The sequence below is a fragment of the Physella acuta genome, unplaced genomic scaffold, assembly GCF_028476545.2.
Source record: "Physella acuta isolate Inbredline_101_S28 unplaced genomic scaffold, ASM2847654v3 ptg001372l, whole genome shotgun sequence".
NCBI lineage: Eukaryota > Metazoa > Mollusca > Gastropoda > Physidae > Physella > Physella acuta.
Genome location: NW_026732887.1, coordinates 329,259 through 345,000, shown reverse-complemented (window position 1 = coordinate 345,000; position 15,742 = coordinate 329,259). Strand labels below are relative to the sequence as shown.

General features: G+C 37.2%; 1 protein-coding gene across 1 annotated transcript; it reads right to left on the bottom strand.

Annotated features, from left to right (window-relative positions):
- Positions 1-3,878: 3,878 nt before the first annotated feature.
- LOC131927085 (uncharacterized) lies at positions 3,879-12,989 on the bottom strand. Its single transcript, XM_059282743.1, has 6 exons — positions 12,972-12,989; positions 12,628-12,839; positions 11,890-11,912; positions 11,712-11,762; positions 10,198-10,401; positions 3,879-4,748 (listed from the first exon to the last, which is right to left on the bottom strand). The coding sequence occupies exons 1-6, from the start codon at positions 12,987-12,989 to the stop codon at positions 4,477-4,479; spliced, it is 780 nt and encodes a 259-aa protein (XP_059138726.1). The 3' UTR covers positions 3,879-4,476.
- Between the last annotated feature and the right edge of the window lie 2,753 nt (positions 12,990-15,742).

Below are 15,742 nucleotides of genomic sequence, written 5' to 3'. Positions count from 1 at the left end.
TTTGTTGATAATGACAATGTCAATAATTGATTTTGAATGTTTTAAATTCAATAAAACTTTGGATTTTCATCTATCCATTAAAATTATGTAGGCTAAGCTGCTTGTACATTGATTTTTTTAAATTTTAATATCTTTGCATTATAATTATGTTTTATGGGATAAATACTTTCTATTAAAGGTTGTTTTTTTTCTTCTTGTGGACAAAACATTGAATCCAGAAAAAGATCACTCTCATTATCCAACCATTTCTAGCAGATTTTAAAAAATTGTGTAGTAAATATATATTTATACTGATGTTTAATTTTTTGCTGTTTTTTCCTAATTAATCAAATTGTATTTGAACATTGAGAAAAATATATTTCTATGCTTGCAATAATTAATTGATTGGGATGTTTTGTTTATTAAACACCATGTGGCTAAACAGTATGGTCTTCTTAAACAGCTTGTTGTTACTTCCCTTTATTATTTGTGTTGATGTCAAATACGGATGTCAAACGAAGAAAAAGAGGATTAAAAAAATATAATGTATATAACAAATATATAGCATTTATAAGTCTAAAGAGTCATTCATTTACCAAGTTATTTTAATGTATTAGTAAGTGTAAATGATATCCCTGCTGTCTGTGTTAGTCTTGAGGTAATGAAAGCCTTCAACGAGAAATATGTTGAAAAAAAAAAGAATAACTAAAACAAATGTCTACATGGAACACCCCCCCTCCCCCTTAAAAAAAACAACCATCCATTCAACAGTCGATTGTGCCAGCCCACCCCCCCCCCCACCCCCAACTAAGCGAGACTAAAATATCCCACAATACACATGCGTCTTAATCAGTGGCGTAGCGAGGTCGGGTGTCAACCGGTGCGGCACTTAATGGTGTCACCCCCAGAGCCCCAGAGGCGTAGCGAATCTTCCCGGGGACAAATTTCGATCTGCACCCCCTCCCCCTCAAAATTACGATTTTCACCCCCCCCCCCCCCCCCCCTCAAACTTTCGATTTGCACCTCTTAAAAGACTATTTAACACTCGAATTAATCACTTAATTAAGTGGAATTATCTTTTCTCTCTATATTTTTTGCTATTTTCTGCCTTGGTGTCACCCCCCTAAATGGTGTCACCCGGTGCGGTCCGCACCCCCCGTCCCCCCCCCCTCCCCTCGCTACGCCCCTGGTCTTAATCCAATCAACTTGATACCCGGCGTCTAATTATAAAAAAAAAATATCCAAAAGCATCTCTTCTAATAACAACAATCTAAAGCGTCTTTCCCAGAGAAGGACAAACATTTAGTTTTCGATTATTTCTCGAGTTGCCCGTCTCATGGGTTCGGCGGACGTCAAGACATGATTTGTAATCAAATTGTGTCAGCGCGGATCATACAACTAACAGTTCAAAGAGGACATTGCAACTGCACGATATAGATCTAGTAATAAAGTGCGTCGGAGCGAGACAACACGTATCGGTACTGTGGTATTGTCTATATCATTGAAAACAAACGTCACGAATCGTGTCAACGCTACCTAAACAGGCGCGCGTTGATCGTTTATATACGGGCTGTGACAAACACATATTTTATTTCTATATCGCGGCCCAGTAGTCTAGTATAGACTAGTGATTGTCGTGATGGTACATCGTGTAATCTCTTTCTATATCTGTATCACTTCATATAAAGTCAAGCAAAAAATTATAGCGGTCGGACGTTGTTAATTTGCAGTACCTATTTGAGATATTATAGAATAGCATCTCCAAAAACTAAGAAAACACTTCCATAGACTGCTTGTAGATGGAAAATACAAGAACACCACCATTACTGAATTTAATGTAAAGCAGCGCATTTAGGGCGTCTAAAAAGCGATAACAGAACACACAATGATTTGTGGTTAATATTCATTAGTCTGTATTTATGGTTTTGTCTAAAAGAAATATTTTAATGTTTTGATTTAAGATCACAATGATGTTGATGCATGGTTTATTTTTTGCAACCATAAAATACATACCAATGTTTTTAATTTTTTTTTAAATCATATTTTATTTTTCCTATTAAGAACACGGTTCATAGAATGCGCATATGAAGCTAGTGGGGTTTAGTGTTTTTAAAAGGTAAAGAACCACTAACCTAACATCTGTAACATTTTTAATGTGTTAGTTACCCTATCACATTACTACTCGCTCCGACGAAATATTATAAACGAGCCGACCCGCGGCATATCATACGCCGCTATTTAGTTGTTTTATTTTCTACTTTTAAGTAATTCATAATTTGTGAATTCGACAGTAGCAATGCTGCCACTAAAAATATTTGCTTTAAAACACTATCAGTAGGTCATTAAGAACGATACTACCCCCACCCTCCTTTCCCCCAACCCCTACCCTACACCCCCCCCCCCCCCCCCGTGAAAGCAGCCTCCTCTTAGTTACCTCCACTAAGTTTAACATCGTTTCAAACTAAATTATCTGCCCCTAATAGCCGTCACTAAACCCGGCTCTGCGAATGTAAACATTTAGCGTGAACCACAGCTCACCAGACCATGTAGGGTGGGGTGGTAGGGAGCGCGCTTACAGCTTGTTTTCTAGCGTCTCCCAGAAGAGAATTATATATATTGATGGATAAGCCTAGACAGTGGCGTAGCGAGGTCGGGTGTCACCCGGTGCGGCACTTAATGGTGTCACCACCCCCCCCCCCCCCCGAGGCATAGCGACCCTTACCGGGGACAAACTTTCTTCTTCTTCTTCTTCTTCTTCGTTCTTAATTTTTAGTGGTGGAAGGGATCGAGTCTTATCTGCCAGAGGGTTTGAACTCTATACCTTTTCGAATTTATCAACCATGAGCTTTTTGCCGACTCGACCACGCCTCCATCACAATTAAGGATACGTGTCAACTGGTTATGCGCCATTGAGGCCATTGACTCCGATTTCAGCCTGCTTTTCTTTTTGGATTTGCTTCCATAGCCTTTGTCCAACCAAGAACAAACTACAAGGCAGCAGTTGTTTGATTTTGGAGTTGTCTCTCCTAGAAGAGGGGCTGTCCCCAGCTGTAGAGCCTCATCTGCCCGAGGGTTCGAACTCGAGACTTTTCGGTGTAGCAACCTTGAGCTTCAGCGACTCGACCACGCCGACTCCTTTCAAATTTTCGATTTGCACCCCCCTTCAAGTTTTTCTCTATATATTTTGCTATTTTTTGCGTTGGTGTCACCCCCTAAATGGTGTCACCCGGTGCGGGCCGCACCCCCCCCCCCCTCCGACCCCCCCCCCCCCCCCCCTCGCTACGCCTTTGAGCCTAGAACTTTCACTTGCTTTCATAATTTAAGCTGACTCAATCGTCAAATATTTTTCAAGCATCCATTCATAGCTAACTCACTGACATCAACAACACGGCTACACACTACACAGACTCTACATTCAAGGGACATTTGATTTTTTCTAAGATAAATTGAAAGAGTAGGTGTTTTTTTGTGTGTCAAAAGTTTTTAATCATCATGGTAGGATATAAACGAAAAGTAAAACAAAATATTAGAATAACATTATAATAAAAATGCATAGCATTAAAGTGTAATAAATAGCATCTTTAACAACATCGGGTTATGTACACCAAAATAAGATTATGACAAGCGTAAATGAATAAAGTTTCAATACGATCTTGACATGTTTACATGTTTTATTTGTTGTTATTAATACATTAATTAATTATATTAATCAAACAACATTCATTTTTCTTGTTGGTGTAATGTTTTTATCTAAGTGTTGTTCTTCTTGGGGAAGGGCATTTGAAATTTCCAGGGGAAGGAATCTGGTAAAAGTATATAATTTCTGAATACATTTTTTTCCGATTCAGTGTGGGGGTTGGGGGGGGGGGGGGGGTGGAGAGAGACAATGCCTGAAAAAAACTCTGGTTACTATTAGTTCTATGAACTCTTTAATTGATAACAGTTTCTATTTGTGCTTTAAAATCTTATTTTAATAAATGAAAATTAAGAAACCAATAAGAAATAAAAAAGTCATGGTGATTAGATGAAATAAAAGTCACGTTGAACCGATACTTGTCTCAGTGGTTATCGCACCCCAATAGTTAAAATATCGTTTTAAATAAGCTTGATCCTGTGTTCATTAAGATAGATTTAAGAAAATGTCGTTAAAATAGCAACAACAATATCAGTTCTGATTGCAACGGTATTGCCTATATAAATAGTACTAATAAAAATATACACTGACAAAGGAATTGTTAAGATGAGTATTAGTATTGCGGAAACTTTGTATTAAATAATAATATGTATTAATGTTAATAGTGTATTCCAACAGCGTCCAGTTAGGCTTGCTTGGTCCATCCATCAATCAGGTTTTGTTCGTCCATCTGTCAGTCAGGTTTGGTCTGTCCATCTATCAGTCATAATTGGTCTGTCCATCTGTCAGTCAGGTTTGGTTTGTCCATCTGTCAGTCATGTTTGGTCTGTCCATCTGTCAGTCAGGTTTGGTTTGTCCATCTGTCAGTCAGACTTAGTTTGTCCATCTACTTTAGTTTTGTCCTCTACCTCCTCCACGTCAGTCAGCTCCGACTTTCTTCTGGCACCAGTTTCCGGTTCCGCCGGGAGGTTGAGCACAGACCGGATGTACTTGGCGTAGCTGACTTTGGCTGGAGGTTTGGGTGGAATCTGCGGGGGGATGTACTCCGCAAATTGCGTGATGACTGGCGCTTTGTGGGTGCGTTGTGTTCTAAATTCCACTTCCGGTTTTACTTTCGGTTTCGTTTCTGGAATATCTGAAAATATATGCGTACAGGTTCGGGCTGCTAATCATATTATTTTCACAACGAAATTATTTTTGTAAATAGGCATTTACGTTTTAAGATCTCCAGTTTGTGACATTGTTTATTTCAAACTATTGCATATATAACCCATAACGAAAGGTAAATACAAAGTGATCTTACAAATATGACTTTTTCTTAACTTACTATAATATTTTTTTTAGAATTAATAGACGGCCAGAATTCGAAACTGTACAGTTTTGCTAGGATATACATTGGGTAAGCGTTTCTACATTTTGTCACTTGTCCAGGCGGTAGAGCGCTAGTCTTCTAGCTCAAAAGTCTCGAATTCGAATCCGGGTTTAAGTCCGTAGAAAGTCCCTGAGTCCACCCAGCTTTCGGTGGGTACGTAACTCATGTTAGGGAGAGTAAAAACGGCTGGGCATAAAGCTGACCACACTATCCCTTCATATGCCGAGGCCACAGAAATAGGTAAACTCTACTTCACTTAAAATAATGAATGGTTAACATTGGATAAACCTGCTGATATACAACTTATTTTGAATTTAACTACAAAAAAAAACTACACAACTTCAAACAAAAAGGTTAACATTATTTTCAAACAATGCATACATTTATGTTGAAAGCTGATATTAAATGACGAATTATAATGTAAGAACACTAGCCATATTATCAAAAGCGTAAAAAGTATATATGGAAACGACAATTAAAAATAGCAAAATTCTCTGATTCAAAGAAATATTTTATATAGTGGTTACAATTAGAGTGGTTAAAATTAGAGCCAAAATCAAATCAACAAAACAGGTTGATTAGCCAATGCAGTAAACACTTATTTAGGTAGAATCACGAAAAACATGCAGTTTTGTATTTTAGATTATTCATAAAATATATTATAATACAAACATATATTAGTAGCTTAGGAAACAGAATAAAAAACCTAGCCACCACCGGATAATATTGTCATTTTTTAAAAACAGTTACGAAGATTTGATAATCAATTCAGAAGCGTAGCGAGGGGGGGGGGGGGGACATGAGGCGCCAAAATGGGTTGGAAAAATAATTTGAAAGGTTGGGGGGGAGTTGCAAATCAAAATCTTGAGGGGGGGGGGGGTGCAAATCGAAAGCTTGGGGGGGTGCAAATCGAAACTTTGTCCCCGGGCGCCGGGAAGGGTCGCTACGCCTCTGAATCAATTTAACACTTTTATTTTTTGTTGCAGGTTTCCCTATGGTATTATGCAACAAACACATTTTTAAGACAATTCACAGCTTGTAAACTACGGCTGTTATTGGCTAGTACACAAATATTGGTTTAATTGTAATTGTAACTATCACGAAACTGAAAGACTGGATATTTGAGCAAATGTTGGGAGACAAGATTTGTAACACGGGGTTGTTGATAAATACATCGAAAAAATGTATATACAATTGTAAGATGTAAACACACTCATCAAATACACGCCTTTCCTCACATGCACACATAGACACTCACACACATACACACACACATATATATATATATATTATAAAAGTTTGCTTAAAATACAGAATAATAACTTTCAGCAGATTATACATTGTATAAATAGCACAATATCTCTGGTTTAGATTAACACATATTTACAGAAAATTACATTTATGAAAGTAAAATTTCCAAAAAAAAAAGCCTGTTCTATCTTAAAATTCAAAGTGTAAACAAAACAATAAAAACAATATGAAAGATATCTTTGGAGGTCAGAGGCGTAGCGATGGGGAAGGGGGGGGGGGGGCAGGGGAGTACATATGTCCCCGGGCGCCGACCTTAGGGGGCGCCAAAATGGGTTGTAAAAACAAATTAAAATGTCATTTTAGCTGCACTTTTGCATTATAAATAGTTTGAGGGGGGGGGGGGGAGGGTGCAAATCGAAAGTTTGAGGGGGGGGGGGCAAAAATTGAAAATTTGAAAATTTGCTCCCGAGGGGGGCGCCAAATTGAAAGTGTGTCCCGGGGTGCTGGGAAGGGTCGCTACGCCTCTGTTGGAGGTAACATTCGTTAATGAGGTAATAGAGCCGACACACGCGTACCATTTTAAGCTTAAGAAAGTAGATTAAGTCACACACCAGTGTCCATAAAAAGGCTGTTTCTGGAACCTGTAAACTCGCTGACCGCCTGCGACGACATTTTCTGTTTAAACAACGAAAACGGATTCGAAAACGAGGCTGATAAATTATCCAGCGAGCGAGCCTTGGCGGAAACGTACCGAGGAAATTTAGGTGGCATTCTGACGTCATCGACGGAAACGGGAATCCAGGGTTCCGATAGCCTGGTGTTCTCGTACGATGTGTGCTTCCATCTTCGGGGCAGCTGCTTGACCCACCGGATGTACTGCGGGTCTGTCTTTAACACGGGCTGCTGGTAAAACGTCTTGCAACTGTCTAGGATCTGAGAAGAATAAAGACTTGAATCTTGGCTCACAGCTTCCTCTGACTTACACGAAAACAGCGGTGAGTTAATTTTGATGTGTTCACTACGACGTAATACTAAATTTGCATCGCTGGATAAAGTTTCCATCGAGCTGTGTTTTCTTTTTGTCGCTCGCACTAGTTTTTTCTTCTCCTGTGCTTGATGTGTTAAGAAATTTTTGTTCTTTACTGTTTGAAGTTTCTCAAGTTCTCTCATCATCTCCTGCCTGGAATTTGCTGCGCTCAATAGTGCCAAAGTCGAGTCCGTTTTGTTCTCAACTCTGTCAGTTGGTTGTTTGGTCTTGTAAAATCCAAAAACAGATTTTTTTGGTGCTGGATGACCAGGTCTTGAGTAAAGAAAATTGGTTCCAGAATGTTTGATGGACGGTAGAAAAGGTCTTGGTGTTTTGTGTGATGTCGATTGTAGCGAATCGGTGTCTATAGATTTGGTAGGTTTCTGGGTTAGCGTAGTAGATAGGTGGTCTTTTGATTTAGTTGGTACAAGTGGGAGGTGGTCTTTTGATTCAGTGGGTACAGGTGGAAGGAGGTACGAGGTTGCTATTGGTACAGGTGGGAGGTGGTCTTTTGATGTAATTGGTACAGGTGGGAGGTGGTCTTTTGATGTAATTGGTACAAGTGGGAGGTGGTCTTTAGATTCAGTGGGTACAGGTGGAAGGAGGTACGAGGTTGCTATTGGTACAGGAGGGAAGGGGTCTGTTGATTTAATTGGTACAGGTGGGAAATGGTTACTATTTGCTATCGGTACAGTTGGAAGTATGTCTTTAGATTCACTTGGTACAGGTGGAAGGCGATCTTTATCTTTAATTTGTACAGGTGTGAGATGGTCCATACCTTCAGTAAATACAGGTGTGAGATGGACCTTACTTTCAGTAAACACGTTTGGCAGTTGGTCAGGGCTTTGGTCTCTACTTTCAGTAAACACAGGTGTGAGATGGTCCCTACCTTCAGTAAACAAAGGTGTGAGATGGTCCCTACCTTCAGTAAACAAAGGTGTGAGATGGTCCCTACCTTCAGTAAACAAAGGTGTGAGATGGTCCCTACCTTCAGTAAACAAAGGTGTGAGATGGTCCCTACCTTCAGTAAACAAAGGTGTGAGATGGTCCCTACCTTCAGTAAACACAGGTGTAAGATTGTAATTACTTTCAGTAAACACAGGTGTGAGATGGTCCCTACTTTCAGTAAACACAGGTGTGAGATGGACCTTACTATCAGTAAACACAGGTGTGAGATGGACCTTACTTTCAGTAAACACAGGTGTGAGATGGACCTTACGTTCAGTAAACACAGGTGTGAGATGGACCTTACTTTCAGTAAACACGTTTGGCAGTTGGTTAGGGCTTTGAGTTATCTTAGATGGTACTTTGTCTCTGTTGCTCCACTGCACAGATTTCTGTTTGTGTTTACTGGTTAACTTTGTTTCATTTTCAACAAATACACTTTTGTATCTTAGCTTCGGCAAATAATTATGAAAAACTGCCTCTGTGTGAAACATTTCACCATTTGCCACTTTTTCCTTAATTTTAAATTTTTCTTTGATTTCGGGTAGCTTTAATGATGATTTTGTTAGCTGCTTTTTATTCCTAAATATTTTAACCCTCTTTTTTGTATCTCCTTTCATCCCCAATCTTCCCTTTTCATCTTCTGGTATGTTTATTGAACGTCTGGACATCAATGAATAACTTGACTGTCGTTGCAGTTTGTCGACCATAGTTTTCAAATCCTGTACGGCGGATATCAACTGATAAGCAAATATGTTCTTGTCTTCATTTTCTTCTGTGGTTGTCAACTCTCTGTCGATATCCGGCAAGCGAGTTAACAACGATAGAGTTCGTTCTTTCATCAAAATGGAGACTTTACTCTTGGTCAGCGTCGACCTGCTGCCCAGGGTCTTAGCCTTTCTAGACTGAAACGTTAGAGAAGTCTGTCTCTGCACGGAGAGGAATTTTCTTTCGTTGGTACTCAGAGAAGAATGTTTTTCCATGGAGGTGAGTTTCCTAGCGTTGAAATTTTGTGAATTCTGTGTTGTCATGAAGGGGACTTTACCAGCATTGGCCCAAAGTGATGGGTTCTCTATTGCGTCTAAACTGTGATTAGTATGTACTGTAGAAATGAAACACAAAAATTGTATCTTTTTTTCTGCACTCCACATAAGTCTAAAGACCGAAACTACAATCCTACAATCAGAAAAATGATTGTGCGCGTGGTAAGAAATTCTCAATCAATTGACCAGTGATGTGTTAGGGAACAAAATGGTGGAAGTTTGCTATATTTAGAACACATCTATGTGAAGGGCAGGTGTGTTGAGTATAGCACGCTAAAAAACAAAAAGTGAGAATCGGCTTTACAGTGCAACATTTGTGCATCGTTGTGATTGACTGTGTAAGGTCCAACATTACAGAAGCTCATATTGTGGTTGGGGCTGATTAGTATAATAATTTATAATTACAGTTATTGAGATTATTTGTTTTTAAAGTAGATAACAAATGTAGTATTGTATTTGTAGGTTAATGATTAGCAAAATAAAAAAATGGGGTAAATAAAATTGCGAATAGGTGTGCTGAATAAAAACAATAAGAGAAAAAGTCAAATGTGTTTTAATTATTTAAGTATACTGGATTTTTTTTTAAAAACGATATAATTGTATAAATATTAAGTTTAAGAAATGTTTTACATATTTTTTATCAAAATTTTAATCACGCATTTATTATCGCGTATTATTATTATCAGTTTATTTTACACATTTTATACGACTCTCATTTGTACCGTTTAAAATTATTATATATTTCTTATATTAGCATTGTTATTATTTATATCAATGCTGCATAATTTTTTTTTAAAATTTAATTAATCAAAAGGGTGAATTATTTAAAAAAAAAAGATAAAGTGATTTAAAAAATGAATGCTAATCTAATAAAGATAAGAAAATTTAAAATATATATATATATATACATAACAAACAACAAAGCAGTAACACGTGAGATAATTACCACTGGCAATAACTGTAACACCGACGTTCCTTGTTGTAGCGACCCCCTCGTCCTCTGTGGGGTGGGGCAGTGACGTCAGCGATATAGTTTCTGACAGGTTCGTGTCTTCCATATCACTGACGTCACTCAGATCTTGGGCGTCAGAGAAATCATAGCTGGAGTCGTCATGGTGTGAGGGAGGGGGTGAAATGGTGGGTCGTGGGTCTGGAGATTTGGAAGATACAGTTGATACAGAAAATCCCACCTGCATATATAGGCCTATATATATATATATGTATATATATATATATATATATATATATATATATATATATATATATAATATATATATTTGGAAGATACAGTTGATACAAAAAACGTGTATATATATATATATATATATATATATATATATATATATATATATATATATATATATATATATATATATATATATATATATATGATTTTCCAAATTATATTTTTTTTATATTTAATCAATATTTCTAATCAAGCAACGTTTAAATCGGTTACCAGTGTTTGATTTATTTGAAAGACGTCCCTTTAGTTAGGGATCCTAAAGCGTAAACTATTGGAAATCGAACCACCAAAATTAGATGCGAGTCATCATTATTGAGTAGAAGTATATTTTAATAAAGCTAACACTTTTAGACTTTCAAACAAAACATGCAGTTAAGTATTCAATACGTAAAATATATTGTTTTTACAAACATACACAGTTAATATTAAAGATTTATTATAATTATTAAGTAATGAAATTTAAAGCGTTTTATTATGTTTTTCAAGAATGTCTTAGTTACACTTGGTTAATTTAGCTATTCTTTTGAAAGTTATTTCCTTTGAATTAAATTTTGGTATTTGGATTTTCAAATGGGAGATAAGTCATTGCTTAACTTTACATTCATTTCAAATTCCGCTTACATTTCAATACAACTTTAAGTTATTGTTTGCTATTCTAAAAATTATATAGAGCTGAAGTTATAAACAAAATAGTTTGAACGTTTTTTTTTAGCATTATCAAGTTGAAAAAACAAATACACCAGTAGCCGTTGTAGATTGCAATACTTAATGTTAGTAGACATACAGTCTTAGTCGTAAATTAAACATTTAGTTAAACATCTAGTTATTTGTCTTTTCATATTTTTCACCCTCTCTTAAAGGATTCATATACAACAATTTTAGGCTGGAATCTATAACATTTATAACCTTTCATTTTTCAAAAACAAAAAAAATATCGTAAGTTCCGTTTTGTAATTCACCGTGGGAGGACTGCAGAGAACTTTTTTTTCAGTGTTATATATATATATATATATATATATATATATATATATATATATATATATATATATATATATATAATTTATGAATTTGTGTTTGTTTATATGTGTGGGTTGTGTGTCTGTGACTGTACATTCCTCTATTTTAGTTTTATGTGTCTGTATGCATGCATGTGTCTGTCTGACTATTTAAAATCGTAAGAGTGTGTATGAGGGGAGACTATGAAAATATTATACCTGGTTTTCTTGGAGGATTGAAGTCTGAAACAACTGTAGCTCTTCCAACCACTAAATATTTTAAGGAAAATAACACATTTTTTAAAAATAAAGTTTACAATTTAGATATCACTGTACGATTATGTTTTTAATGATGGATAATTACATGGATGTGATTTTGTCTTTACTGATTACTTACATAAAGCTCGCTTGTCTTCAGACCTGTAATGAAATGTATATATTGATGTTATATAACAGCTATAATGTAAGTTGAGGCGTGCTTGTATAAATAGGGGCGATGTGGCCTAGTGGTAGAGCACTAGACTGCTAAAACCGAAAGTTTCAAGAGCCCACTCAGCTCTTATGGGTACCTAACTAACGTTAGGGAAATTGAAGACCACTGGATATAGTGCTGACAACACTATCCCTACAAATGTCAAGGTAACAGAAACAGGTAAATCTACTTCACTTGCTCCATGGACCGTTAAGTTTGAAAAAAAACTTTAATTTAATAACATTAATAATTAATTATTGGTCAAGAGTCAAGACCATAAACATCAGCCATTTAATTTATTATAACCAGGGGCGTATCGAGGGGGTGACACCAAGGCAAAAAATAGCAAAATATATACAGAAAGTGATAATTCCACTTAATTAAGTTATTGATTCGAGTCTTTTAAGATGTGCAAATCGAAAGTTTGAGGGGGGGGGGGGGGGTGGGGAACAAATCGAAATTTGAAAGTTTGTCCACGGGAAGGGTCGCTACGCCTCTGGGGGGTGACACTATTATGTGCCGCACCGGGTGACACCCGACCTCGCTACGCCACTGATTATAACCTTGCGCCTAACCTGATTTAATGTATAACATTGTAACATCACCCCAATTTGTCTATATTTAAGTAATTAATTAGTTTTAACCGTCAAATTATTAGCTTACTGTTTCTTCCGACAGACGCAGCAGTAGGTCAAGATGGCTACTGCCACAATGATGGCCACAGCCGTGACGCAGGCGAAGACGATAAGGACGATGATGGCGGTGTTGAGGTCGGAGCTGGAGCTAGTGTCGGAGTAGGGCGCGACCTTGGTGACCGCGAAGGTGGCGTCTGACACCCCGCTGACAGGTGTGCCGTCAGGTGAGGCTTGCAGGTACTGGCATGTGTCAGAAGACGAACGTGTTTAAAAGTAGAATAACATCAGCGTAATGAAAACACCACAGTTATACATTTAAACTTTCCCCTTTTTTTTATCCATTCAGTGTTATATATTTTCTAAGGCAAACACCCTGCTATCATATAACATTACTTGGACCTGCCTGCCACCCCCCCCCCCTATCACATGCATTCAGGTACTGCAAACAAAAATATTTTTTTGTTTTAAGTTACTGGATAATTTAGAGAAAAATAACTGAATTCTCTAAGTTGTATCTTTTAAATACATTTTTAAATACATTTTCAAATTCTAGCACTTAATCATCAACACACCCATATTTTATGCATATTTTAACTTGTAACTTTACCCTAACCCTAACCTCTCTGCTAGTGATAAAAAAGACACTAATCTGAGTAAGGACTAAATACAGGTACATACCAGCAGTGACGTGAAAATACAAACAACCAAAAAACACAATAAAACACAAAAATTAGCCGACCCGGATTTTCATAAATCCTAATAGAGATTGTGATAAACAAAATAATAAAAAGAACCCCAAAGAAACAAAAAATCGTTTTATATTATATTAAGAAAAAAAAATCAATAAATTAATTCAACAAGGCGAATCGATCAGCACCACTAGCTAATCTCTGATCGGTGGCTTCAGTTCTTTGACTCGGGTTGTATGTTAGACAAGGATCCATATATTAGCATTGCATTAACTACTTACATTGATTACTTACATTAATTATTTAATTTACTTAAACCGGACTCAGTAATGTCAGTTAATGAATTAATAGTATGTTAAAGTTGATTAAGTAACTAATTAATTACTCACAGGCAGAGCCTGTCCCTGGGTTAAAAATGTTTTGGTCATGTCCACGTTGTTGATGTCGTTAGCCGCCTGGTCGGCTTGTACCACAACCAGCGCCACAGACCTGGGAACAGCAACATTTTATCAGTTCACGACATCAACATTTTATGAGTTCACGACAGCAACATTTTATCAGTTCACGACATCAACATTTTATGAGTTCACGACATCAACATTTTATCAGTTCACGACATCAACATTTTATGAGTTCACGACATCAACATTTTATGAGTTCACGACATCAACATTTTATCAGTTCACGACATCAACATTTTATGTGTTCACGACATCAACATTTTATGAGTTCACAACATCAACATTTTATGAGTTCACGACAGCAACAATTTTTGAGTTCACGACATCAACATTTTATGAGTTCACGACATCAACATTTTATGAGTTCACGACATCAACGTTTTATGAGTTCACGACATCAACATTTTATGAGTTCACGACATCAACATTTATGAGTTCACGACAGCAACATTTTATGAGTTCACGACATCAACATTTTATGAGTTCACGACATCAACATTTATGAGTTCACGACATCAACATTTTATGAGTTCACGACATCAACATTTATGAGCTCACGACATCAACATTTTATGAGCTCACGACATCAACATGCTAAACGCATGAAAAAAGTGCATGTGTAGCCCAGTGGCGTAGCGAGGTCGGGTGTCACCCAGTGCGGCACTTAATGGTGTCACCCCCAGAGGCGTAGCGACCCTTCCTGTCGACAAATTTTTGATTTGCACCCCCTTAAACTTTCGATTTGCACCCTCCCCCCCCCCCCCCAAGTTTTCGATTTGCACCCCCCCCCCCTCAAACTTTCGATTTGCACCCCCCTCAAGTTTTTCTCTATATATTTTGCTATTTTTTGCCTTGGTGTCACCCCCCTAAATGGTGTCACCCGGTGCGGTCCGCACCCCCCACCTCCCTTCGCTACGCCTCTGGTGTAGCCCATGACTGCTATTCACAAGAGCCACGTAAATGGTATCGCGCTTTTACATGTGACTACAACAAAACTAGACCATGTATGATTGTGTGATGTTGTGTATTTGACCACATGACTACAACACAACTGGACCGTGCGTGTTGTATCTGGTATGTATCTGATCACGTGACAACCATATTACTAGACCATGGATGCTGTATCTGGTATGTATCTAATCACGTGACAACCATAACACTAGACCGTGGTTGATGACGTACTCAGATGCCAGCAACCTCCTCCTGGTTGTCGTGGATGTGGTTGACTGGATGTCCCAGATGACAACCCGATAAGGGCTGGGATAAAATGTCTGCAGGTGATCTCGAAATTTGGACCTGAGAAATTCATTAGATTGGTTTTTAGTTTATAGGATAACATATAAACGTAGATCTAATTTCTTAGGAGAAGAAAGAGAAAGCGGCAGAAATAAAGAGGCGTGTGTATTCCTTTTGATTTTAAGTAAAACCAAACTTAAAATACTTTTTAAACATATTTAGAGAAAAATTCTTTCAGAGTGATTTTTTCTTAGTTTTTACAAATATGTACCTTATTTCATTGAACACCCACCAAACACCAAACAACTTTTAACGACCATCATTTTACTCAATACAGCAAGTACCAATAACTTTAATAATCTATCATTTAACTAAGCATCCAACAAACACGAACTAACTTTACCAAATCTTAATTTAGCTAAACATTTAATTAAACGCAAGACAACTTTAACAAACTGTCTAAACACCAAACACACACCAACTTTAACAATTCATCATTTAACACAACCACCAACAAACACAAAACGATTCTAACAATCCATCCTAATAATCCAACAAACACGAACCAACTTTAAAGAAAATCGTTTAACTAAACATCCAACAAACACCAGCCAGTGAACTCTAACAATCCTTCATTTAACAATGCAACCAGGAAACACAAACCAATTTTAACAATTCTTCACCATCCAACAAACATTAATCAAGATTAACAATCCATCATTAAACGCAAGTTCCAACAAACACCAACCAACTTTAA